The sequence below is a fragment of the Balaenoptera acutorostrata genome, chromosome 11 (genome assembly GCF_949987535.1).
Source record: "Balaenoptera acutorostrata chromosome 11, mBalAcu1.1, whole genome shotgun sequence".
NCBI classification, from domain to species: Eukaryota; Metazoa; Chordata; class Mammalia; order Artiodactyla; family Balaenopteridae; genus Balaenoptera; species Balaenoptera acutorostrata.
This window is the reverse complement of record NC_080074.1, coordinates 60,646,086-60,671,914: the sequence shown is the minus strand read 5'-3', so window position 1 is coordinate 60,671,914 and position 25,829 is coordinate 60,646,086. Positions and strand designations below refer to the sequence as shown.

Here is a 25,829-nt window from a genome sequence, read left to right as displayed (position 1 = left end):
CTGCAGTTTCTGTGCCCCAGATAGGGCTATTCTGGAGAAATGAACAGCAGTGGGCCCCGCCCACCTCATTACTAATATAGCAGCGTCATCTGCATAAGCCCGGGCCAGGATTCCTATTGGCTGGGTCGGCTGGGGTGACGTCATTGGGACGTACTAAGACTAGGGTTGGGCCAGAAACCGGAGCCATTACTGCAGGAAAAGGTCCCGCAGAGCAGAGCAGTCAAGATGGTGGGGCCCAGCGCTGGGAGGATGAGCGGGATTTGGGGCGAGAGGCGGGAAGCCGGGGATAGGGGGCGGGGAGAAGGCAAAAGGTAGGGGGTAAAGGAACCTGAGGGCCTCAAAGGTTGGAGGTGGGATTGGAGTGTCGGGGATCCTGTCCTGCTGGGAAGCGGGTCCCCAGCATGGAACGGGAGTTTGTGGTTCAGAGTTCTTGGGACTGGGATAGAAGCTTGGGGGATTGGAGTTAAGATGCTGACCGCTCCCCTCTTCTCTGAGCAGTGTGACTTCACCGAGGACCAGACCGCAGGTAGGTAATCTGACCCCTATTGAGGTCATGCTTAGGGAGAGGGACACTCCCTCTAGCACCCTCCAGCCACCCGTCTTCTCTTCAGCACCCCCAGGGGAGTACCTAGTGGATTCCCTTCTCCCTCCTTCTGGATCTTCCATTTTCTTTTCTCACTCTCTCTTCCTCCCTTCCCTTGTACTCTAGATCTGAGCCCCAAGCACTGGGTGAGTTTTAGGTGGTGTGGGCATGTGAAACGACTTGGTCACTAATGCCTGTTGTGTGTGGGGCTTGGGGACTGTGTATTAAGCTGCCTGTGCTCCTCTGTTCCTTAGTCAGCTACTTCTGCCTCTTTTCTCCTCCTGTGATAACTTTTCCCCTCCCCCAGCTTGGAATTGTGAAGGCTGTAGACAGCAGTGACCTGTTACTTTGTGAAAATGGAACAGGGGAGTTTGCTGAGGATACTTCTTTGTAGCTGAACTCTCTGAAAGGTCTCTGTACTGGAGGGGTGGGAAGTGGCAGGCTGGGATGACCCCAGTCCCAGGCTGCTGCTCCCACTTCCTTATAAGGACAGGGCCCAGACAGGGCGGTGGCAAATCCCTGCCCTGAGTAGTGAGGTGAGGAGGCTGGGCAGGCTGCTGCAGGCAGAGGGTATGTAAATGGCTGGTACCTCTGCCAAGGGGAGGAAGGCCGGGTCTTTATGTGGGACACCTGAGTCGGAGGAAGGGCCGCTGGATCCCTCTTAGAGGGTTTGGGTGCACAGCGGTATAAATATCTGGTTTCCTCAGCATGATCAAAGTGGAATGGGCTGCCGGGGCTGTAAGGGAGGGTTTGGGTCAACCCCCACGTGCCCACTGCTGATGTTTCTCTGAATCCTCAGAGTTCAAGGAGGCCTTCCAGCTGTTTGACCGAACAGGGGATGGCAAGATCCTGTACAGCCAGTGTGGGGACGTGATGAGGGCCCTGGGCCAGAACCCCACCAACGCCGAGGTGCTCAAGGTCCTGGGGAACCCCAAGAGTGATGGTGAGGGTCCTTAAGAATAACTCTGCAGTGTGGTAGGGTGTCTGCAGTCTTTAGCTAATAGCTTTGCTTTGTCTTCCTAGGCCCTGAACTCAAGCAGCTCTTGTCTAGCAAATCCCACAGATAGATTTCTCCTGCCTTGAGTGGGAACCCCATAATCCCCAGTCCTGAGAATGCATGTGACTTTGCTTCCACCTCCTTTATGGCAGAGATGAACGTGAAGGTGCTGGACTTTGAGCACTTCCTGCCCATGCTGCAGACTGTGGCCAAGAACAAGGACCAGGGCACCTATGAGGACTACGTTGAAGGCCTTCGGGTGTTTGACAAGGAAGGGAACGGCACCGTCATGGGTGCTGAGATCCGGCATGTTCTCGTCACACTGGGTAAGGCTCTGCCCTTCCTTCTTGAGCTGAGGTGCCACCTGATAGACCTCATGTGTCACCCAATTCCAGAATGCTCACTCTTTCTCCCCCTCTGCAGGTGAGAAGATGACAGAGGAAGAAGTAGAGATGCTGGTGGCAGGGCATGAGGACAGCAATGGTTGTATCAACTATGAAGGTGAGGGACTAACTGGGGTCTCACGGAGGAAGCAGCCATACAGGGCAGGTCAAGCACAGCGTTTGGGGCTTTCCCTGTCCCCGGATTCAGGCTCCAAAAAGTGCCAAGAGGCAAGGGGCAGGGCCCAGCCCAGCCCAGGAGTGGGAGGCCAGGGGGGGTGTGACAGGGAAGGAAGGGCTTATGTGGCATGAAGGGTGGGAAAGGGATGGGAAGTAAAATAAATGGATGTCTAATCCCTCGCCGCCTGACCCCTTCACCCCATGTCTGTGTCTTGTCTTCACCATTAATGTCTCTTCCTTCCTGCAGCGTTTGTGAGGCATATCCTGTCGGGGTGACGGGCCCATGGGGCGGGTACGGCTCCTCCCAGCCCCCCTTCTCTAGTTGACCTCCCCAGTGTTTTTCTTCCCAGCCTTTGCTCTCTAGCCCCTGCCCTTCCCCTACTACCATCTGACTTCCTCCTGGCATGTCTCTGCATGGAGCTGACTGGGGAGGGGAGGGGTTCCTCAAAGAGGAAGACAGCCTGGGGGTGTGGTACCTCCTTCTCTCCTAGAATGGGCTCTGAGGTTTTGCTTCTTAGGGTGCTGGTGTCTGGGAACTCACACCGGCCTATCCCAGTCTTGCTTCATGGTCATCCTTTAGCCTGGGAGCACGGGCAGTTGGCATAGGGGGCTGGGTTGCCTGTCCCACTGTGCTACTGTAGCTGAAGTCTCTTCCCCGTCCTTCTGCTGGGCAGCTCGGAGGTACCCTAACCCAAAACTCTGTCTTCTCCTCCCGCCAATGGCTGACAGTAGCTGTAGGTGTAGTTGAGAACTCTTCTGCCTCTGCTGTGTTCTTGCTGCTCAGGGTGGGGTGGGGAAATAACAGCTGGTGGGAGGGGAGCCGGGGGCTGAGAGGACTGGTCAGACTCAAGGTGGCCCCTCTGCAAACTGACCCCAAGGTTGGTTGCTGTGGGCACATTCCTTCTTAGGCTACCTTTGTGGTCTTGTGGTCTCCTGGCCCCTGGTGGACCCCTCCCCTTGGCCCTGCTCCCTGGATCACCCCCTCTCCTTTCCACAGAGCTCGTCCGCATGGTGCTGAATGGCTGAAGACAGTCCCAGTGTGCACGGAAACCACGCCTTCCCTGTGGGAGACTGTGTGTGTAGCCCCGGAGGCCTCCTAGGTGCTCTTGTCACAGTATTTTTCCCAGATTGTCTCTCTTGGATGATGTTTGCCATCAGCATTCACCAAATAAACTTGCTCTCTGCCCTACATGCGGTTCTGCTTTCCTTCCTGAGCAGGGTGAAGGGGAGGACAGTCGGGGGTCAATGGACCAGAGGCTGGGGAAAGCCGGCCGGCCAAGGGCCTCTAGGAACCATCTTTGCCTGATTTAAGAAATGCTGGCCTTAGTTATTGATGCTACAAAGGCTACCCCTTGGGGATTAGGAAAGCCATAAATCCCTGTAGCACCAAGGCTGGCCACCCTTGGGCCATCCCATATGGTGCTGAGTCCTCTCCTAGCCCTCCCCAGCACTGAAGGCCTTTTGTCGGGGAGCCCGGCGAGTGTTTATTGGTGCAGAAGCCAGGCCATATTAGCACTGCCTGAGCCTGTCTGTCACTTCAGCAAGGCTAGGGGCCAACAGTAACAAGTAGCTGAGATGCCTGCCTTCTCCCCACCTAATAAGGGAAGATATGAAGCCACCACTTCTGAAAGGATAAATAGACAAAATCTCTGGGATGTGAGGATGTCCTTCCAAGTCTTAAATGGCTATTTTGAGGGCAGGTGAGAGCCTCTGCCCAGTCCCTGCACCAGTTGTACAGTCCGGACAGCTGTGCTGCCCTCGGCCTGTCTGTTTGGGAGAGAGGCCCAGTGCCTCTCCAGCCCCTCCGAGCGCCACTGGGAAGGACTCCAGGAGTGCTGCCCCCAGCCCGATTCCCCCCGCCTAACAGCCATAGGTAAGAGAACACAGAAGGCATCCACAGATGGAACTGAAAGCAAATTAATTTATAAAAAAAAAAAAAAAAAAAAAGAAGAAGAAGAAGAAGAAAGAAAAAAGAGAAAATTTACAGAAAACTTTTGAACAGAAGAAAGGTGCCAAGACGCAGAGGAAGAGAAATATGGGGACACAAGGAACACAAGGCCTGGTGGGAGGGACCAGGAAGAACTGGTGGAGAGCCTGGAGTCACTTTTGCCTTCACACCAAGGACGAAGAGGGGAGAGCTGGTACCGGGGGCACTGGGATCCGGGGAGCAGAGCCGAGCCGTGAGCTGCAAGCAGGGGGTCGGCACTACCCTAGGTCGGGCACCCCCTCCCCGGCTGCTGCCCCAAATCCCAAGGAATCCCTAGCTACTGCCAGCCGCGGTTCTGATGGTCTTGGTGGGAGAGGGAAGAGGTGAGCGGGGTGACCCACCAAGCCCTAAGAAGGAGGTGCTTAAGTGCTTTTGACAATCTCACGTTTTTAGGACTTCCCATCCTCTTAGAGACCCTCTCCACATCTTCTGGGAGCCCGCTCGCTGACAGAGCCCAGGCAGGAGGCAGCATAGCCCCGAGCGCCCTTTCTTCCTCTACTACCTGCCACAGGAACCCCCAAAATGTGTCCCCACCAAATACACATACGCTGACATCAACTACGCAGGAGACTTTAAAACACAAAGCTGACATTCAGAGGGAAAGGGGCCATTGGCTGAGCTGGGGTGGCCTAAAACAGCAACACCGAGGAAGCAGCAGGAGAGATTAGTGGGAATAAACTGGGGGTGGGGTGGCCAAGGGAGTTCGGGAGCTGCCTCAGTCACTAACGAGGGGCTGGAGGAGACAGATTTCTGCACCCTGTTCTATCCCCAGAGCTCTCCCCAGAACCTAAATTCCCCTTTCCTAAAACTCACCTCCCTCCTCAAAATATGTAAAAGTTGGATTTTTTTCCACTGGGTGGAGGGAGCTCCAATGTGCCTTTTTTTAAATCTCTACTTCCTTTTAAAGAGCTTCACTTTTTTTCAATCCATAAAAAATGCAATAGTTTTGAGGGGATGTACCCTTAGAAGTGGTTAATTAGAACCTTGTATAAACACTTCCCCCAGCCCTTCCTTTGAGGGCAGCATCCCCATCCTATCTTCTCTCCCAGACATTAGAAACATCTTTTCAACAGAAGTCCTTGAATAATCCAATATAAAAGTGCATGCCCCTGACAGGCATGGTGGGGGCTTTGGAGGGGCAGGAGGAGCTTTCCTTACGTAGTGATGAACTCTCCAGGCTGGGGAAGGGTCCCAGTGGTGGGGAGAGGGCTGTTCCTGGAACCTTGATATCCATGGGGGGTGAGGGAGAGAGATGTCTGGCTGGCTCCTCACTGTGTGGGCGGCACAGGGGTGACTGTGCCTGGGCTCGGGGCCGTGGGGTCTGGAGGCAGGGGGGTGCCTGGGTCTGTGGAGAGAAGGGAGCTGCATCAGCTGGGGTGAGCAGGAGAGAGGGCTCCAGACCCAGGCCACCAGACAAACAACCGGGCATGGCATGCAATGGACAGGAGATGAAAGAGTACCCACGGTGTACAACTTCCTTTCCCCGACACCCTCTCCCACCATACGCTGGGAAAACTGGGATACCCCAAATCCTCCTCCTGCCCCCAAGGGAACTCTCTAAATGGGGCACTTGAACGTGACGGGAACAAGCAAAGGGAACGCCAATCATCATGCAGACAAGTAGCCGTTTTTCCAGTTTACAACGGAGATGCTCTGTGCCACAGGACTCCTCCATGACCCACCAGTGAAAGGCACCAGCGTCATCCCAGGGGTGGCAGCTGCCAGGCTGGGGAATGGTGGAGGACAGCCAGAGAGGCCCTTCCCTCCTGTGTTCTAATTTTACCAGAGCGTTCAAAAAGGGATCGTGGAAGCTCTAGTACCTGAGCCCCTCCCCACCTGCCCTCCAGCCCTCCACGTGGACCCCTCTCCCTCACCCTTCTCCCCTCCAGGACCCTTCTCACCTGGCAGTGGGCTGGCACTGGGCAGGAGGTTGCCCTGAACAGCTGCCACAATGGCAGGGCTCTGGGCTGCGGCGGATCCGAGCCCCGGCCCAAGAGGCAAAGAAGATGGCATGGTGGTGGTCGCCGGCAGGTTAGGATGTAGAGGGTTCGCCATGGACACAGGCAGGTTAGGGGCGGGGAGAGTGGCCGGGGCGAACGGGAGATGGTGGTGATGCCCATGCAGGTTAGGAGGAGGGGGGAGGTTAATACTGATGGAGTCGGCTAGGCTACCAAATGGGATGATGGATGGAGCAGGGGGGGGAGGCGGCATGCCAAAAGGCAAACCCAAAGGAGCATTACCCGCCACGCCTGGGTGCCCGCTGCCTGGCACTGCCCCTGGCATCATTGAGGGAGGAGTTTGTTGGTTGGGGAACGGTGAGGGGCCTGGGAATGAAAAGGAGAGATCAAGAAGATTAGAAGCATACAATCTCACTTGCCAACTCACTTTCACAGCAAGGATAACCTCGTCACTCCTAGGTGCCACCTTCCTTTTTCCTGATACTAGAGTAAGTGGTAAATCCTTGGAACAAAATTCCCAAAGTCTGGGATAGGGGAGGGATCCCTGCTGGCTTAGGGGTATAACCAAGGTCAATCTATCGAAATCGAGGCTGAGCCTCATCTCCAGTCCTATCCCATATCCCCTCTGAGGGGAACTGGAACGTTCACCCGGATCCCTCCAGTCAGCGAGAGTTTCAGAACCCATCACTCACCGTGGGGTCCAGGGGGGGGTACCCCTGGTGGGACTGCCCCAGGCTGGGGGGCTCCAGCTGCTTGTTGCTGCTGTGGCACTGCAGTTGACCCTGCCTGCCCAATCTGTTCAGAGGGGCCCAAGCTTCCGGGAGGGGCCCCACTGCCCGCAGAGGCAGGGGCCACGGAGGCTGGAGCCAGAGCCAAGCCGTGGACGGCGGGTGGCCCAGCAGCACCCGCAGGTGGGACAGGCTGGGAGCCAGGGGGCAGGGTTTGCGGGGGCGGCTGCTGCTGTTGGTGCATTTGCTGGAAGTGCTGCTGCCGGGCCCTCATCTCCGCGTACTTCAGCTGCTCCATGTGGAAGGCTTGTCTGTCGGCCAGGAGCTGCTGCCTCTGATACTCTAGCTGCCAGGACCAATGAAGAACGGTTACTCGGGTTCAGGAGACCCCAGAGGCGAATGCCTTGTCCCCTGCTTTGTCTTCTGACAAATGCAGACTCTCGTTCTGGCAGTTCCCCAAGCCAAATCTCACCCTTGTGCTTGGCTTCCTCGGTGTCCGCCCCCCGCCGCCCTCCCCTCTCCAATTCCCCCCACCAGGTCTTCTGGCTGCCCGCTGGCTTCTCACTGCAGTGGACTTAATCTGGTGGCAGCCCTTGCTCATTTCAGCTCCAAAGCTTTGAATTTGTCATTACTTTAATCTGGAAAACCCCTCCAGTTCCTCCTGTCAAATCATGTTCTTTGCTTCCTTCAAAACTGGAGAAAAACTCACCATTCTTAGGAAGCCATCCCAGATCAACTCCCTAGCCTCTGAGCTTTCGCCTTTATTCCATTCTCTCTCAGAACTTTTATTCTTAATTGGAAACCTCTTAATTTGCGTTTGTCAGATACCTGAAGCATTAACTGGTTTTGATGTCTCCATGTTGTATGTCTGATATCTTCAGTTGAGGAGATCAGGGTCAGAGTCCCTGTCTTCTATTTCTTTTGTATCTTCTCAGAATCAAAGTGATTCAACACCTTGTCCATCCCATTCCCTTTCCAAGTTCACCTCCTGGATCTGAAGCCCTTACCCTCTCATCATGCCTTAAACCTGTTCAATCACTCAACAAATCTTTATTGAGAGTCTACTATGGGCCAAGCACCCTTCAAGGACCTGGAGATGCAGCAATCAAAGAACCAACTAGAACGTGACCCTGGAGCTGACATTCTGTGGGACCTCGGTCTCCAGGCTGCAACTGTGGGTTGCTTATCCCCAACTGCCTGGGCTGGCTCCGGCCCTGGCCTGGGCTAGCCCGCTCTGCTGTGATGTCCTGTCGGCCTCAGGCTCTCTGCACTGCTACTCCCTCCATCCTAAACGGGGGCCCAGCCCAGGGTCAAGGTGGGACCCCACCGACACCCAGGGGACACAACTCACTGCTTCTCGCTCCCGGTCCATGATCGTCTCTAGCTCCTCAAAGTGCCGGAGTTTGATTTCCAACTTTTTCATCTGGGTCTCCACCAGCAGGGCCACCAGAGATTTGATCTTCCTCTCCTCAACGGCAGCCAAGTGCTAAGGAAGGAGGGGTGGGGCGGCCCGTCAGTGGGAGGACCCAGCTGAAGACGTTCCGGGACCGAGAAGGGTAGCGTGGAGGCTGCCAGGTTTCAAGAGAGAACTTGCTGTGGTCACAACCCAGAAAGTAGCACAGGCTTGACCGATATTTTTAAAAGAACATGAAGAGAGAGAGAGAGTGGCAAAGGATAAGACAAGGTCAAATAATTAGAGGGTGAAAACAGGCCCAATGGTAAAGGCTTAAGAAAGCTTAGAGAAGAGATGACCAAGTCTCCCTCTCACGATCAAAAGGGAAAGGAAACAGACCAGCGTTGTTTAAGGATGACAAGAAAGGATTTCTTCCAGGTGACGTGAGATGAGGGAAGGGGCACCTCCTCCCCTGGGTCTCTGGTCCTCACCTTGGCCTTCACGGCAGCGGCAGCCAGGGCAGCGGCCGCAGCGGTGGAGAGGTTGCCCTCGCCGATGTCACGCTCCACCTTCGTCTTCCTTTCCCCCTCCGACTCCACCACTTCCTTCAGCACTTCCTCCTGCCCTTCCTTGGGCTCCTTCTCCTTCTCAGGATCAACTGGGCCAGGAAAAGGGTCTTGAGCCCTACAGCTTCGCTTCCTTCCTGGACCCCAACCACCATGCTCAAGGCTTACCTATCGGGTCCCCGTCACTCTTCTCTGACTCCTTCTCGCTGTCGCCGTCTTTCCCTTTCTCGTCATCCTTCTTGGGTGCCTCACTGGTCTTCTCTTTTGCTTCTTCCTCTATAGCCCCAACTCCTTCTCGTGGTTCCTGGAGTCCCGGGAAAGGGGCGAGCATCAGGGCGCTGGTACGCACACAGAGGGCCCAGACCAGGAACTGAGTTTACGCCTCTTACTTGGGAGGTCCAGCCCAGCCTGCCTGAGCTGAACGGAGCCGGCTCCCCCCACCGCGGTCCACGCCTGTCCCCTCTGCCCTCCCAGCCTGTGTGGGTCCCGCTATACCTTGGGCTCCTTCTTCTCCTCTGTGGCCTGGCCCTCCGCCCGCGCCTCGTCAGTCCCGCTCTCCTCTGGGCCCGGGGAAGAGGAAACGGGAAATGTCTGACACAGTCTGGCTACAACGCTCTTCCAGCAGCCCCTTCTCCTAGCCAAGATCTTACTGAGAGGACCAGTGGGGAGCCGCGGTACCTAAGGTAAAGCCCTGGGAAAAACAAAAGCCCCACCAATTCTCCCCATTCGTCTGGTGCTCTGAGGCCAACTGGATGCAGGGATGGTGTGGGGAGGCCAGGTGGCTCAGGCTCTTGGTAGAAAGGGAAGAGTCCGGGAACATGCCAGGTCTTACCAATCCGCTCAGGTTCATCAGAGGTGGTTCCTGCAATGCCACTGCTTTCCAGACCAAAGGCTGGGTCTGCTTTGCCTGTCACTTTGGCTGCTTCTTCCACTTTCCGAACGTGGGCCTCCACCAAGGCTGTGGGTACCTCTTCCTTCATTTTGGAGAACTCTTCTGTAAGACCCAGAGAGGGTGAGGCTGGGAGCGGGTGGTAGGCAGTTCTGGCTCTCCCTGTGAGAGCTTCCTCACAAGCCCGGCTCTTCATCTACACCTTCATGGAGCTGGACAGGTGCCTGGGCTGATGCCAGCAGCAGACAAGGCCAGGAGGGCAGCCAAACTTGAGGGGGTTTCACGGCCTGAGTACCCAGCCCTTCAAACGCAAACCAGGAGGGCCAGGACCCCTCTGCATTACCTAGGGCTGACTTCGCAGCAGCAGAGGCCACTCGAGGGTCAACGACAGAGGCCAGGAAGGCAACGGTGCTCATCACAGGGTTGCCTGACTGGCTGAAGGGGATGGGCTGGTAGGCCAGGGGGCCCAGGGAGGCCTCTGAGTCCTCCAGGTACGGGTCTTCAATGGGAAGCCGAAGAAAATGCAAGATGCATTCGTCCTGTGTGCGGCTTCCCACGTGCTCCGATACTTTGTTCCAGTCATCTTTGTACATTTCCAGTGCCTGGTGGTGGTGGAGATACAACCTCACTTAGCCACTTTCCTTGAAGGTCAACACCCCCATCCCACTAAACGGAGCTGCTTCAAAGCTCTCTGGTTTGTGGTATTTGTGTACTCTCCTGGGTCCAAGGGGGATCTGCAAGTAGCACTAAGAAAGGACAAGGGGTTAACGAAATGGTCCCAGTCCCTGGCCTGGAGCTGGTCCTTGGGGCAGGTGCAATGGGCTCCAGGAAGGAGAGAGACTGGGGCAAGATCATGCTCTCCCCACCCACGAGTGCGGCCGGCCCCCTGGCCACTTCCGTTTTCATAGGGCTCCCCTTCCCTTGCCCTACTTACCTCCAGGAGTAGCAGGGTCTCCTGTTCTGTCCACTCTCGCGTGGCACTGGCCGCAGCTTTGCTCTGCAGGGGAAACACAGGTGGGTCAGAGGGAGGAGCCCGCAGCCTCAAGGAGCGAAGGTGCACCACCCCCAGGCGGCCCGCACCTCCGTACCTTGGAGGGGACGTTCTTCTTTGTGTACATGTCTGTGCGCAGCCCAAAGTTCTGCATGTCTGTCGGTTTCTCCTTGCCTTTATCAGGGAAGTTGAGCATTTGCTGGGAAGCAGAGGTCTGCTATTTGTGGAGGGGAAAGAAAGAGGTGAGTCCAAGTGACCACCAGGAGCCAGGGGCAGACAGAGAGAGAGGACAGACAGAAGGAGCTTCCTTCCCACAGCCAGGGACACCCCTGGGCGGGACTTCCTCCCTCACTGCTGTAGCTCCTCTGCTCTCATGGCTCTTCTTCCCGGGCAGGGGCCCCCCAATAAAGGGGCAAATAAGAAGCCCAGCGGGGTCTACACCCCACCTACCAGCTCTGGCTTGCCCTTAGCCGTCTCTGGCACCAAGTCATCCAGCTCTTTGCCCTTTCGCCCAGCCTTGGTATCAGCATCAACCTGGCGGCCCTGGGGGACAGAGCTTGGCGTCATGGAGGCTGGGCAGGAAAAGACCAGGCCGAGGCCCTGGAGGCCTCAAGAGCAAATGCCGGGCAGCTCGCAAGCTCGGGGGGCACTCATGCCACTGTTCCGTATTCCCTTAATGATTATTTAGATCTGTAGTTGGCATGATATCCATTTGTAGTCACATGGATCTTTACAGGTTCTCTTAGGAGCTGGACCAGTAGGCTCTAACCCTACATGTGTGACCTTGGGCAAGCCACGTAACTTTTCTCTTCTTAATTTTTGTAATGTATGAAATGGAAGTGGAAAAAAAATGGAAGTGATAAAAATTATGAAGCAAAAATGAAAAAATGTTGGAAAGGTGACAAAGTTAAAAAATTTCATGCAACTTAATTTTAAGCCATTTTTCTCTATCTGCTCCATCCCCTAATTAGCCTGTCTGCTCCCCGAGAACAAGAAGCATCTCTTCTGCCTCAGCAAGTCCTCACAGTCTTGGGCACAAAGGCTGAGAGAGGGTGCTAAATACATGGGGCTGATTCCTGTGGCCCTTTGCATCCCCTGGGAAAGGAAGAAGCCTCAAAACACTCCTGAACCATTACCCTAAAAAACCAGAAAAAGAAAAGTGCGAAGAAGCCCCATTTAGCCCAATCCCACCCTGTCCCCACAGCCCCTCGCCCTACCTGCGGGGTCTTGGGCTGCAGAGGCACCAGTCCAGACGGTGTGTCCGCCAAGACGTGGAAATGCGAGGTGGGCGGAGGCCCCATTGGTGTTGGTCGACTCTCAGCATCCACCTGGTAGTTAATAAGACCCCACTGTTCTAGGAAGGCATGGACTCTGTGAGGAGAGAGGCAGAGACAGGGTCACACACGAGGAGGAGGGCTGGGGGTGGAGCTGGGGCACCCTCTTCTCTGCTCCTCCCACTCCCTGGGAAATACCGTCTCCTCCCAGCACCTACATGCCAGTGACACCCACGTCTACATCCACAGCGGGGGCCTCTCTCCATACCTACCCAGCTACTAAACATCTCTTCTTGCGTATCTCGCTGGGTAGGCTCCTTCACTACAGACGCGCCCCTCCTCCATTCCTCCACACTTCCGAGAGTGCCCCTGCCATTCCCTAAGTCACCCGTACCCAAACCTGAACTTTGCCTTTCTCTAGAGATGTCCTTTCCTGCTCGTCCCCTATGCTCCTTGCCGGCCTCTCTACTTCAGCCAAGAGACATCTGTGGGCATTCATCCTCAGGTACCCGCTGCCCCTCAGCTGCAGACCCACCTCATGATGGCACAGACATCACCCGCCAGGTTCCTGCGGCAGGCGGTGGACGTGAGATACTCTTGGGGGTTCAGCCGGTAAGTGTCGATCATGAAGTTTCGATAGGCCAGGTAGCTTAGAAGAGAGAGAGATGAACGATGAGAGGGCTGAAGGGTAGGAAAAATGATAAGAGAGCTAAGGACTCCTCCTGTGTGACAGAGACAGAGAAGAACACCGCAGCTGACTCAATACACACTGAGGGTCACTGTGTGCTAGACACAAGGGGTTCAAACCTTTGATGGGGTTTTTAGTTAAATGAGTTATCTCCTTGGCTGTACTTGGGGATGTTTCATCCAACTTTTTTTGGCCGTGCCACTCGGCTTGCAGGATCTCAGTTCTCTGAGCAGGGATTGAACCCAGGCCACCACAATGAAAGCCTGGAATCCTAACCACTAGGCCACCAGGGAACTCCCTCAATCCAACTTTTGAAAAAGGAATCAAAAGGTAAGAGAAAGTGCCCTTAATTCCAAAGGCAGATGTTAAAGGGAAGTCCTGATCGGTGCCTCCACCTACTCAGCATGGCATGGTATTGAGAACACGTGTTTCAAAGGTGGAAAGGTCTAAGTTCAAATCCTAGTTCTATTGTGATGGCCTTAAATTTTTTGAACCTCAGTTTCCTCATCTGTAAAATGAAGTGTCTATTGAGAATTAGAAAGGTCTATAGAGGTTTAGAACAGTGCCGGGCACACTGTACGAGCCCCCAAAATGGTAGCTATTGTGTGGTATAGTGTAAAATTTGAGAACATGAGCCAGACTAAAGGACTCAGCTCCCAGCTTTACTACTCACGAGCTGTGTGACCTTAAGCAAGTGACTTAACCCCTCTACACCTCAGTTTCCTTATCACTAAACTGAAGATAATAGGACCTACCTCTAAAGCTGACGTGAAGATTAAATTAGTCAAGGTATGTAGGACACTTAGGATAATGCCTGGGAGATAGTAAGCTCTCAATACATGTAGGCAATTATCATTTACTATTTTACCCCAAGAGTGCAAAGTGTAGAACAGTTCTAGTTCCAACTCTGCCTGCAGATCAAGTTGCACTCCTGTCATCTGTCACTACTTCCTCTGGAGAGAGTAAGGCTTTTTCACACACTGTTTTCCCCAGGAAGACGAGGAGGAGAGAACCATACCAGGCTTTGGGGAAAGAAACATGGTGGAAGGGAAGGTGGCCCCGGAGCAGGGAGTGGGGAACCTGAGGAGCAGCTGGGAAGCCAGCTGGTTCAGTCCTCAGGGGGCCTGGGCTCAGCACGAAGTCTCACCTGCCTCACCATATATATCCCGGAGCATCCCTAACCATGGAAAACACCAAACTGAAGCCAGGCAGATTTGGCCCAAGGAGGAGCCTTGAAGGAGATGAAGACTTCTGAGCCCCAAGCCCGGATTTTACAAAACACGTCTCTCCATCCCTTAATTCACAGACTTGGGTCTTAATAGTTCCTCCTCCCATTTTTTCCTATCAAAACCTACTCTAAGGGACCAATAGCAGTCAGTTATATTTTAGTCAAAGCTACTACTTATGCTAGAGATATTTGCATTTTAGACAGCATGAGTAATTATGGATGGAAAGGCTCTGCAGGTACTGGAGCAGATACTTGTTTTTGAACAGAAGAGGCCTATGCTTAATATGGCCCCCAGGCAAATCCTAGAGAGCAGTGGTCACAGTGCTGGGCTGAGGCTGCCTGTGGGCAGAGACCATGTCTCTGTAAGCCTAGCACAGTGCCTGGCTCGTGGAAGGAGCTCAAGAAACGTTTGCCACACTGGATCGGGAGGAACAAATGGGGACAGGAGGGAGAGAATCATGAGCTGAGATTTCCTTACATTTCTGGAGTCTTGGACTTGTTCTTGCCGTTGAAGAACTCAGGGAGAGCCCTCCGCTCTATGGCATGAACACTGCAAGACAAGAAAGGGTGCATTCAGAGGCTCTAGTGGAGAGATGAGACCCCAAAGGGAGGAAAAGCCTGGAAGATGGGGCAGCAGGAAGGAATGAGACGCTTGGGGAGAACTCTCCGCCAGGGCTGGAAGACTCAGAGACCAGGAGCTTCCCTAAAACTGAACTGTACCCCGGTCTACCCGGCTGAGGAAGAGGTAACTTATTTGGAGGCAGGAGGAGGAACAACATGTTGATCTGTGGAGCAGGAAAATGAGGATTTAGTGAGAAGGTGGAGCACCGATACCTATTATAGTCAAACCAGGCAGCATAGCTTGGGATGATGATGTGATGGGTCTGTTCGGTCACGTTGTCCTCATGCAGGTCCGGATTCTTGGTCTGCTCCCCCTTGTTCCCCGTGCTGTTCTCATCCTCATCCTGCGAGGATGGAGGCTGCTGGACTCTCAGCATCCCCATCTTGCCCCTAGCAACCCCCTGCTTCTCCTACACCCCAGGAATGTGGGCACTAAAGATGGGATGGGAATGAACAGTTCTGGGCCCTGGGACTCAAAGCGTCAGAGTTTTGAGCAACAGCTAGAATTAGGGTGGGAGAAGTCTGGGCAGTGGAAAGTTCTGGGTAGAAGGAACTTTATAATCACAAGTCAGAATCACATAGAGAGGTAGGGGCCTCTCTAAACTGGCTCCACCTTGCCCGTGGTCTCCATGCTTTCATCTTCTTGTTCATCTGAAAGAGAGAGACAGCAAGATAGAAGGCTGGAGCCTCCTCAGGGGCCGCAGAACAAGTGTGCTTTCAGAAAGGCCCCGGCAGGCTAGGGGCAGGTGGCAGCCTCCCCTCCCCTCCTTCGGGCGTTGACCACCCTGCCCCAAGCTCCCCATCTTACCCAGGTCAGTCATGGTGCCTCCTTTGACCGGGGCTGACTCCGAGTCCTTCTTAGTATTGACTGCCAGGGGAGAGAGTCATTTTCACAGACAGGTTCTGCCTAAATCAAGCCGTCGCCTCTCCACTGCTAACAGTTCCAGAGAGCTCACTTTCTCCAAAAGCTTGCCCCATCTGATCACAAAACGTAGTAACCTCCTCCAGTCACAATCATTCTGCTGCTTGAAACTTTCTCCCCTTCCTGCCACTTTCTCCCCTTCCCCAACAAAAAATTCATTTAACTCAACTTTTTTCTTATAAAGAAGCATCTTCTACTCTATGAACACTCATCAATCATTCTTGTCTTTGATTGGCCCTTATCTCCATTCATGTGTCTGTAAGTTCTTCATGGACTGAGACAGAGTCTGACCAAATCACTCTGTAGAGGAGTAGTTGGATCTTAAACATTTTTGAAAACAGAGGACATTTTCCTCCACTGAATTCATACACAGAAGCTCAGGAGAAAACACAGATAGAGAGGAGAGCTGCTCTGATTGATGAGGGGGTGGAAGCCGGAACTCCTCTCTCTCAGTGGCCTCCCCTATCCTACTCCTGAAACCCACTCCTGGATGTCTATGGAATACAGACTGTAAACCAGTACTGCAGAGCAATGGTCTCCAAAATGGGGACGCAAAAGAGGGTCCACTGAAATACAGGCAAAGAATATCAGAAGCTCTCTTTATATTTTTTAATCTTATCCTCTACATTTGCCCATTTTTAGATAATGTATGTGTTTTATAACGTTCCTAAAGTAGTGGTAAACAGTACACGTGTATAATTTGTGCTCAAATACATTTTACTGATGTTGCGTGTAATAAAAAAGAGTTTGGAGACAGAGCACAGTCCACAACTCAGATACGGATATGAAGTTCGAGGACTGTCTGTGGTGATGAAAATGGTTTCAATAACCAGCTAAGCTGAAGGGAAAGACCCTCTAGACCCGGAGCTGGGCCTGGGAAGTCAGCCCACCCAGGGGGTTTGACACAGGAAGAGCAGGACAGGGAGGGGGGGCCCAGGAGCTTGGCCTGGCCCATACCTGTCTTGGGCAATGTCACCTCTTCCACATTGGGGACCGGTGAGGGCTCATCCATGTCCTTTGTCAGGTCTTCTTGCTCCTCTTCTCTGTGGCCACGCTTTGACTTGGTGTAAGGTGTTGAGGGACTGGGAAGGAAAGAGAGTGAAAGAGAATCTAGTCACCCCTGGACAAGGAATCCCTGGAAGGTGAGGTCCAACGGGAGGGAAGCAAGAAAGACTCCCAAAGGGACTATGAGGTACAACATGATAAATAGAATTAACACTGCAGTATGGTACACATGAAAGCTGCTAAGACAGGAAATCCTGAGAGTTCTCAGCACAAGAAAAAAAAAGGTTTTTACCTATTTATTTTTCTATTTATTATCTACATGAGACGACAGATGTTCACCAAATGTATTATGATAATCACTTCATGATGTATGTAAACCAAATCATGAGACTGTATTCCTTAAACTTATACAGGGCTGTATGTCAACTACACCTCAATAAAACTGGAAGGAAATAAAAAAGGGAGAGAGAATCCTGAGGGCAGAGCTGAGCAAAGAGAAACCAATCACTATAGAGTAATGGGAAGAGGCAAAGGCCTTTCATTTGGAGATTAAGCTCTCTTTGAGTTTACTAGTGGCCAGGATCAGAAGTATCCACTGGACAGCTAAAGAAGACCTCCTCATCCTCCCTCTCAGGCTCACCCAGGTCAGGGCCCAGTGGTTACGGGAGGGGATTTGTCCTTCCTTCCTTCACCACGCTGTGGACAGAGCAGTAAAGGCGGGGGCGGGTTAGTGGCTGGCCTACCCTTTCTTAGCATTCTTCTTCTTAGCTTCTGGGGTCGGTGAAGGGGATGGGGAGCGCTTCCTCTTCTTATAGTTGCCCCCCTTCTTGTCCCGTCGATCCGAATCTGGGCTGTTCACCTGCAGGTTGGAGAATTGGGGCAAACGTCAGCAGCAATCTCCAGCAAAGACCTGTTCTGAGACTTGCGCTAAGGGCTCAAGGAGAAAAGAAGAAGAGCTTTCACCTCATCCGTCAGTGTCTTGGCTGAAATCTTCTTTCGCCGGGAGACAGGGTTTTTGTCATCATTTACTTCATAGTCTTCCTCATTCATCCATTCATTGAAGGTGTCTGTGTCCAGGATCCACTTTGCATGAACCTGAAGTACAAAGGCAGACTGTCCTGGAGAGAGGCCTGGAAGCCCCAGTTCTGTCTGGGGATCCTTAACAGAGGAGCCCAAGGGCATAGGAGCCTCCAAAGAGCGGTCTGGCCCTGGCATTCTTCTTGGGGGAGGGGGGACGGACAAGAAAAGCTCACCTTCCTAGGTTTCTCAGGAGTTGGGGCATCTTCCACAGATGCTTCAATTTCACTGGCTGGGATCCATGTGTCGTAACTGCCACGGGAAATTGAGCGTAAAGCACAATCAGTGGGATAGAGTTGTGGAAAAATAAAGTGCAAACCTTTTACCTTTTCCATTTACAAAAAGTATGGGTTGTTGGGTTATTTTTTGGTATGATTATTTTTCCAATTAATATTGGGATTCTTTTCACTATAAAGTAATAAAAATGATCATAAAATATTTCAAAAATAGAAAAGAATCACTCTAACACAAGTTCTTGTGACATTCAGGATATATTTTTTCCCCAGTAACTTTTTTCTGTACAATTTTGTTTTTACATAATTGCATTGATACTAGATGTTATTTTACGTCCTACTTTTTGCGACATTTATCTACAAATCACGTGTTATCTCTATCAGTTTAAAGATTGCAAAATAGCCCACTGACTAGATATATAAATTTGCTGAAACATTTTCCCACTGTTAGATATTGAGATTATTTCTAATGTTTACTTACCAAAAATTATACTACGCTAACCATTTCACACAGAAAGCCCCAATCCTTTTAGACTAAGCCTTGTCCAGTAAGTCCAAACTTCCCCCAAGACAGAGGATTCACGTAATAGGTGGGAGGAGAACAAATTAACAGACCTAAAAATAACCCTCAAAGAGTGCCTTCTTGCTTTACTAGATGTTCTAGGGCTTCTCAGTCTGGCTCTTGTACTTAAACCTGCCCCAGGAACCCATCCTCACCTGTCAGGATAGTAGCCCCAGTGCAGAAGAACCTGCTTATCCCTCTTCATGACTGGCCGTACCCATTCCTCTGGGGATAGAGACAGAGCAGAGAGAAACATAAGCTAAAGGGATATACACACAAAATAACTCTGTACACAACTCCTGTTGCAGCAGGGGATCTGGAAATAGGAACAAAGGTGGTAAGAGGATTCAGGGCTGAAAGGAGAGAGGAGCCCAGGCACTGCACAGCTGCTGAGCAGTCCTCCACCTCCTAGTCCAAGCTGTCCACTGCAGTGACCAAGAAAACCCAGGTCTCACCTTCCTCCAGGTTCCCTGGGACAGGATACACGACATGGGAGGCATTGTTCTTATCCTCAGTGACCGTTCCCTGGATGGCACAAGGAGAAGCAGGTAAGTATGGTCCCCTCTGAATTACTCATGGATGTAAATAAACCAAAGTAAGTTTTAACCACAGATCTGCCTTCCTAATCATATTTTGCTCAGAATGGTATCAAAGTTGGTTTGCATTCTCTAAGCACACATCAGCTAAGTGGCAGAGAGAAACAGCTGGGATTGTGCAAATAATGGAGACAAATCAAAGAATTTTAAGTTGCAGATAATCCTCTGAGAAGATAATCTGTCAGACATGGGAAATGTACAGTCGATTTTATGTCCCTGTATGTCCTAACAACATCTGCTTGTTATTACAGAGTTCCAAAGAGCAAAGATTTCATTGATCTGAAATCAGGCAATCTCTAGCTCAGTGGAAGTAGATGCTCTTCCCCCGGGCGCATGCAGTCTCTAGGAACAGTGATCCAAATCTGCCAAGACTGGGAAATGGGAGGAACAGAGAAAGAGAGGCTCAAGGCTTTAATTCTAATACTTTTCCAAGTAGGCAGGGCTACCTCAGGGCTGCTTCTTGTATGGAAAACTTCAGAAAGAGAGTCATGGAGTTTCTAAAACCTCTCCTGACCCACCCACTCACCTGATGTCTCTTGACAATGTCTTTTAATTTCCCTAGCAGTTTGGGTTCAATTTCTGGGCACAGAAAAATGTTAGGTCGAGACAGGCAATTATTCTGTAGGAAGAAGAAACAAATGGGATGAGATTACAGGGAAGGGGTTTCGGATTCTCACCAAGGGAAGGGAGATGGATGGAGGAGGTTCCTATTACCTGCACCAAAGATTTCTCAATGGTCATGAACATTTCCACGTTGCGGTCCATGCGTGATGGATTCTGGAAATCGTAACGCCGCCTTGTAAAGAGGCAATAATCTAGTGAGTGGTATAGCTCAAGTCTGGGGATGAGGTCAGAGTATGAGACTTTTTTAACATGGGAAATTAGGAGGCAATCGTGCCCTCAGCTTTGCCAAAATCACCTGGGATCTGGGGTTCACTGATCATAACTCCATGAATCACTTTGTACTTAGTGCAAAAGGACAAAGAAAAGCTTGAGATGCCAACCTAAGAATCCCTTTTCCTCTACAACACACACACTGATGCACATACACATACTCACTCATTCTTGGAGACTGTTTTGGCTCTGACTCCCAGCCAACCTAGCAGGTCAGGCCTACTGACCTAGCAAAGTAAGAGACTTGCAAGAATGTCTATGCTCTCCCACCCCACAAAGACCCCAGGGAATCATAAAGGGGGATTCCCTCTAAACTAAATGTAAGAAGCACAGAGGGAAGAGAAGGCATCTCACCATCCCTGGTCACTCTTGAATTTGTAGGCAGCTGCAAGTATGTGGCACAGGGAGCCTCCTGCTTTGAAATCTAGGAAACATTTGATCTACAAAATTGAGAAGGGAAGAAGTATGTGAGAGTTACATCCTAAATTCTCTTATGACTTAACAATCCTTTAACAAAATCCTATGCTGAATTGATCTCCCTCTTGAAGCTGGAATTCTTTAACCCCTGTGCCATTCTATCATGAGGCCTGGAAGAGAGGAGAGAAAGAAACCAATATTCACAAAGCCCCGCTATGTGCTTTACTGGGTTACCTCGTTAACCATTACAGAAACCCTACAAGGTAGGTGTATTAATCCCATGGAGAGATGAAGGAACCAAGACTCAAAAGGTATAAATGGCTTGTCCAAGATCACAGAGACACCAAGTGGCAGAGCCAGGATTTGAACACAAGCTTGTACAAATCCAAATCTCATGTGTTTTAACCATGCCATGAGTTTCATGACTGAGCTTAGACACTGTGAGATAACCTGTTGCACAGAATATTACTAGGACAAAGGGAATGGTAAACTGGGGACTCTGCTAAGCCAGTAACACCCCAACCAGGGAAAGGGATGGTAGGAAATCACCCAAATCTCAAAAATTACAAATTTACAAAAACACAAAAAAACAACTCCCTCTCGGGTTTGGAGGCTTTGCCCCCGTGCTTTTTGCACTCACCGGCAGTTTAGTGAGCGGTGCATTGCTGACATGTTTGCCAAAAACTTCTTCCTGAAATTGTAGCAACTGTACAACCAGGCTAGACAGGGACTTGTTGGTAGGTGGTTCAGCTTGTATATACTGGGGAAACAGGGAAAAGGAAAGAAAAATAGATCCCAGATCAATTACCCACCATCTCCCTTATTTCTTGCCCAGGAGCTCTGGAAGCATCTGGGGCAGAAAGAAATAGTGTCTTCTTCCCCCACATGTCTAGTCTCTAAAAAGAAAATGGCTGAAGGAAGGCCCTAGATGCCCCTCACCAAGAAGTTGAAATTCTGCTGCCTCCAGTCTAGGTTACCAGTCTTTGGTGCTGGAGGTAAAGGCAGTCTCCTACTCTCCCTCAGCCAACACCCTAAAAATGGAGTTGCAGGACCCTGATCTCTAGCCAACAGCACTGAGAGTTGTAAAATTCTGAAGATTCACGGAGTTCAGGCCACAGAAGCAACATCTTCAAGGCTCTAAGTGAGACAACAGTCTACTTCTTGGGGTAACTTTGTGGAAGGTCAAGATTCCCCCGATAATACAGCCTAATAAAAAAGATGCAAGGAAGTAAGGTAGGGCAAACGGACTGAGAGAATAGTTTGTACATTCTGCTTCTGCTACGGCTGGGCACAAATGTCTTCACAGGCCTTGCTAGATGGAAAAAAAAGACCAGCTACTACCCAGCCTGGTGGGAAATAGCAAGACAACATCTATCCTTTCTGAGGAAACTGTATCGGAGACAAGCAACCCTGGGCCTTCTTAAATATTTCCATATTATGCTACCTAGCATCCTAGCCTTCTGTTCTCATTTTAAAACTGTGCCAAGAGGCTAACTTTCTCTTTACCTTTTGACCCCTTTTTCCTCAACCCTGATCACAGAGAAAAGCGCACCTTTCAGTGGGAGGTGTAAAGAGATCCCTGAAAGAAAAAGCAAATGACAGAGAGCTAAGAGCTTGAAAGCTGAACCAGGTCACAGGCTGTCAATCCCCCCAGGGCCAGAGACTAAGCCCCTAGACTGATCTCCCTTTCAAAAGGTCAAAGGTAGATGCCTGGGAACCAGAGCCTCACGCTGGGGTACAGACAAGCCACAGACCCAGCAGCTGTTTGTCAAGATTCTGACACCCAGAGAGACCTCCCAGGCTCATGACCAGGATCAGGGGGGCATCCTCCTAAACCACCCATCACACTTCTGACAGGCTGCAAAGCTGGGCAGGAAGAACTGGGGAGCTGAAGGAACGTCAGAAAGAGAACCCCTAACTGGGGGTAGTGAGAAGGAAGAAAGGCAGACCATCTCCAGAGAAAAGCCCTATGTAGAGATGTTCCTTTCAACCAGGCCTATAGACAGACAAAGACACCACCAGGAAGAGGTCTGGTAGAAAAGACAAGTAAGGCTTGAACCCTTTGTTCACTACCTTGTATCTCCTGTTATGAGATGGGGGACTATGGACATAAAGTGTGTCCCAGACTCTGAACCCCAAACCCAAGGCAATGCAAGGCCAGGTGGTGGGGTGACTTCAATGTGAAGCTGAGGAATGGTTTTAGAAGGGCTGCCCAGGAACTCCTTTACCCTGACTCCCAAAGAGGTTCTGTTGCCCCTTGTACGGAGATGGGGGACGAGCGGTAGACAGGTGATCCCGGGGTGGGGGCCTTTTTCAGGCTGATGAGCAGTCGAGGGCCTGCTCTGTAGCTGTTTACCCTCCCGCTTTCATCATCTCTCTCTGAACACACACAAAGCACCGGGGAGGCCTCAACCCTGCTGGTACCTGGCCCCGTGGGGAGCTCTGGCGGGCACCGTGCCGGGCACGCTGTGTGTGTGTGTGTGTGGGGTGTGCATTCGGCACCCCGTCCACCCCCGGCCGTCTCTCCCGGAAAAGCCCGCAAAGCGATGGCTTATGGAGGGTGGGCAGCTGGCACCGGGACCCGCCGGGCCAGCGGAGAAAAACAAGGGGCAGAGGGAGCAGCAGTGGGGGCGGGGGCTGGAATCAGAGGCTGGGGGGCGGTAAAAGAGGCTGGAGGAGGGGCGCGGGGCGGCGGAGGGCGCGCTGGGGCCGCTCAGGACGCCGCGGGGGAGGGGCCGCGGGCCACGGGCCGCGGGCCGCCGGAGGGTGGGCAGGATCCGGGGGGGCCGCGGGGCCTCGGTCCCTTTGTCCCGCCCCCGGCCCCCGCGCGGCCCTGCCCGCGTACCTTCTTGTAGTTCTTGCCGAGCCAGAGCCGCACGTTGTCGAACTGGGTCACGGTGTCCGCGGCCTCGTAGTACTTCACGTTGGGGCCGCCGTCCTTCTTCCGCACCGCCATCTTCTCGGGCTCGGGCCCCGCCGCCGCCCGCCCCGCTCAGCTCAGCTCCCGCCTCCTCCTCCGCCCGCCTCCCGCCGCCTCCCGCCGCCGCCGCGGCCGCCGCCTCCCGCCGCCTAGGCTGGCCCCGGCCCGCGCAGCGCCCCCTGCCGGCCGGCCGCACGCGGCGGCGGCAGAGCGCGGGGCGCGGGGCCGACCCTGGCGGCCTCCCCGGCGGCGGCGGCGGGAGCGGCCGGAGCTTCGGGGAGGAGGCTGTTTCCTGGAGGGGGCGCACACTCCCCTGAGATCGCCCTTTACCGACCTGAAGCCTTTCAGGTGGGGTACCTCTCTATCCTACCCCAAGGGGATGCCCGTGGCATGAGAAGCCCCCAGCCCATAGCTCCGAGTAGTCCTCACCTTGCCCATTTCTAACCCCACGGAGCCCTTAATCCCAAGGAACCCCGGACCCCTTTCCGCAAGAAGTTCCTTCCTTTCATCCATCCGCAGGAGTTCCCCGTTTAAGCTCTTTCTGAGCCTCCTTCGCCCCTAAGGCCATGTCCCAGGTCCGCCTCTCACTCCGTAACCCGAGGAGTCCCCTAGCCTCTACCCTGGGGGCCCAGCCCCTCCTCTCCAACTGCTTCCTCTGCAGGCCTCACCATCGCCTCCTGAATAGCTTTACGCTCCTTGAGACCCTCATCTTCGTGGGGTGGGAGACCCTCCGTCCTTGGGTCACCCGGTCCACCAGACTCTATTCCTTTGAGCGGCGTGGAGGAAGAGGTAAGGAGCGGGGCGGGAGGAGGTCACAGGGTGTGTGTGTTTGGGCCTGGCCCGGCTTCCCTGTGTCGCACTCCCTCTGGGTCGCTGTGCGGACCCCTTCTGTAAATGCGCGGCGGAGAGTGGTTTTGGAAGTCACGGTGGCCGAGTGGTTAAGGCGTTGGACTCGAAATCCAATGGGGTTTCCCCGCACAGGTTCGAATCCTGTTCGTGACGACCGCTTTTTTTTTTCCTTCAAGCGTGTGTGAAGGGAGCCCCTTGTCTTCCACGTGTCTTTCGTGCACTTCCCTTTGTCTTGGAAACAGAAGCCAGAAGGTCTCACCTCTGGATTTGGGGGGAGGGGGGCGGGAATGAGGGTGACCATGAGAAGCGTAATTATGCACAACTGTATTGGCTGCTAGGATACAAGGCACTTTCAGAGTTCTTTAACTTCAGCTTTGCAAGCAGAGTTTTGGCATACCTTGTTTCATTCTTTTGGGAGGGCATAGCAAAGGATTTGGTTGAAGAAAGGTTAAGTTTTGTTCGGGAATGTGAATACCTGTTGTGCTATAATAGTCAAAACTGGAGTTTCCAGGTAAAGAGGGCACCTCTGGATTTCATGACCAGACGTCACATCTTGTAGGTCTGATTACAGTGAAGACCCGGGAAACAAGGCATTCTCTCACTGGGATTGCTGTGAAGAGCTGCACCTCAGGTATCACAGGGCTAGTGGGGAGTAGCCTATTGAATCATGAACGCTGCCAATCCAGCTGGAGCCAGAGTGTGCAAAGATAACTCACTTTTTATTGAGTGCTCATTATGTGTTCTAAATTCTCCATGTTCCAAGTTCCTAGCTAGGGGATTAATCCTTCTCTAACCTCTAACCCTCCTGTACTCACCTCAGCCGGTTCTTCCTATTCCCAGTTGCTCACTGTGGGGAATGTCTAGGATACCTGTTGAAGATGTTCTCTTTGTATTTTATTTCTTGCACAGCCACATCTCCAAGAAGGTTCCCCAGAGGGCAGGGGGTTCAAAGGTAATTCAAAGAGCTTTTTACACATTCACACTTTGGAGTTTCCCACCTACCTATCATTGCTCATGCTGTTTTTTCCACTCATGCTGTTTTTGCCTCACCACTTCCTTCCCCCTGCCCCCCACAACATTATTATTTTCCATCCTCCCCGTCTTTTTACCCCTCCTCTTTGAGGTTCTTGATTACAACAGCTAGAGCCTACCACCACCATCCACTAGGTTGAATGCAAGGCATCTCCTTTGACACGCTTCTGCAAAAATTAATTAAAATAAAATAAAACAAGTTACATTATTCTACCTCATAAATAGTCTCAACTGTGTCCACTTTTCTCAGAGGTGAGTGCAGGCTGGACCCACCACTTGCTGGAGCGTTCATGTGGTAGGTAGGGGTACTTTTGAGGACCACATGAGTTGATATATGTAAAGCTGCACTAAAGCATCCACACTACCCCGGTTTAAGGTAGCCGGGGACCTTAAACCCTTCCATGGTTGCTTTTTGTGTTTCATGATCTGGTCCCTCTTTTTCTCCCCACTTTTTCATATTCACTACATTTCATCCACTGGTCTTCTGTTAGTTCCTGGCATAGTATTTTTCTGTGTTCCCGCTGTTCTCTGCCTGAAATAATCTTTCTCATCCTTACCTTCTTCTCAGTCTCCACTTAAATGTTGGTTCTCCTGGGAAGTCTTCTGTAACCACCTGTCTCCCACCATATCCTATTCCCTAATCTTTCTATGTGAAATCTTTCTTCCCCCATAGAATATACACTCTTGGCACATATAAGCCACTCCAAAAAAAATCTTTTTGCGTACATGGATGTTTTTTAACATAGTCATGTGTACATGTTTTAATCTTCACTCAGACTGGACTGTAAGCTTCTTGAGAGTAAAGACTGTGTATTTTATTTGTTTGTACCTCCTCTACTAGGCCTTAGACATAGATGTG

The 25,829-nt window shown here is 52.1% G+C and overlaps 2 protein-coding genes and 1 non-coding gene across 10 annotated transcripts; 2 read left to right on the top strand and 1 right to left on the bottom strand.

The window, feature by feature from the left end:
* Window positions 1-110: 110 nt before the first annotated feature.
* Window positions 111-3,329, top strand: MYL6 (myosin light chain 6). 2 transcript variants are annotated; one of them, XM_007179570.2, is made up of 7 exons: window positions 111-228; window positions 499-526; window positions 1,383-1,526; window positions 1,733-1,906; window positions 2,004-2,081; window positions 2,388-2,432; window positions 3,138-3,329. In XM_007179570.2, exons 1-6 carry the CDS (start codon window positions 226-228, stop codon window positions 2,414-2,416), a joined length of 456 nt encoding a protein of 151 aa, XP_007179632.1. In that variant the 5' UTR covers window positions 111-225; the 3' UTR covers window positions 2,417-2,432; window positions 3,138-3,329. The 2 variants fall into 2 exon arrangements, with proteins under 2 accessions (XP_007179632.1, XP_007179631.1); XM_007179569.2 differs by lacking the exon at window positions 2,388-2,432.
* A 712-nt stretch (window positions 3,330-4,041) lies between these two features.
* SMARCC2 (SWI/SNF related, matrix associated, actin dependent regulator of chromatin subfamily c member 2) lies at window positions 4,042-23,197 on the bottom strand. 7 transcript variants are annotated; one of them, XM_057557020.1, is made up of 30 exons: window positions 23,015-23,196; window positions 20,810-20,929; window positions 20,107-20,192; window positions 19,573-19,654; window positions 19,385-19,477; window positions 18,718-18,787; window positions 18,418-18,487; window positions 17,644-17,719; window positions 17,354-17,485; window positions 17,134-17,249; window positions 16,343-16,467; window positions 15,272-15,331; window positions 15,077-15,114; window positions 14,677-14,807; window positions 14,321-14,392; window positions 12,462-12,575; window positions 11,870-12,023; window positions 11,103-11,195; window positions 10,750-10,866; window positions 10,596-10,658; window positions 10,005-10,263; window positions 9,605-9,766; window positions 9,268-9,332; window positions 8,941-9,076; window positions 8,698-8,864; window positions 8,165-8,299; window positions 6,778-7,159; window positions 6,368-6,451; window positions 6,029-6,094; window positions 4,042-5,472 (listed from the first exon to the last, which is right to left on the bottom strand). In XM_057557020.1, exons 1-30 carry the CDS (start codon window positions 23,123-23,125, stop codon window positions 5,396-5,398), a joined length of 3,456 nt encoding a protein of 1,151 aa, XP_057413003.1. In that variant the 5' UTR covers window positions 23,126-23,196; the 3' UTR covers window positions 4,042-5,395. The 7 variants fall into 7 exon arrangements, with proteins under 7 accessions (XP_057413003.1, XP_057413002.1, XP_057412998.1 ...); XM_057557019.1 differs by having other exon boundaries at window positions 10,750-10,869; window positions 23,015-23,195; XM_057557015.1 differs by having other exon boundaries at window positions 6,029-6,451; window positions 10,750-10,869; window positions 23,015-23,197.
* An 812-nt stretch (window positions 23,198-24,009) lies between these two features.
* On the top strand, window positions 24,010-24,091 carry TRNAS-CGA (transfer RNA serine (anticodon CGA)). The gene has a single exon. It is a non-coding gene; the product is annotated as a tRNA-Ser (tRNA).
* The last annotated feature ends 1,738 nt before the right edge of the window (window positions 24,092-25,829 follow it).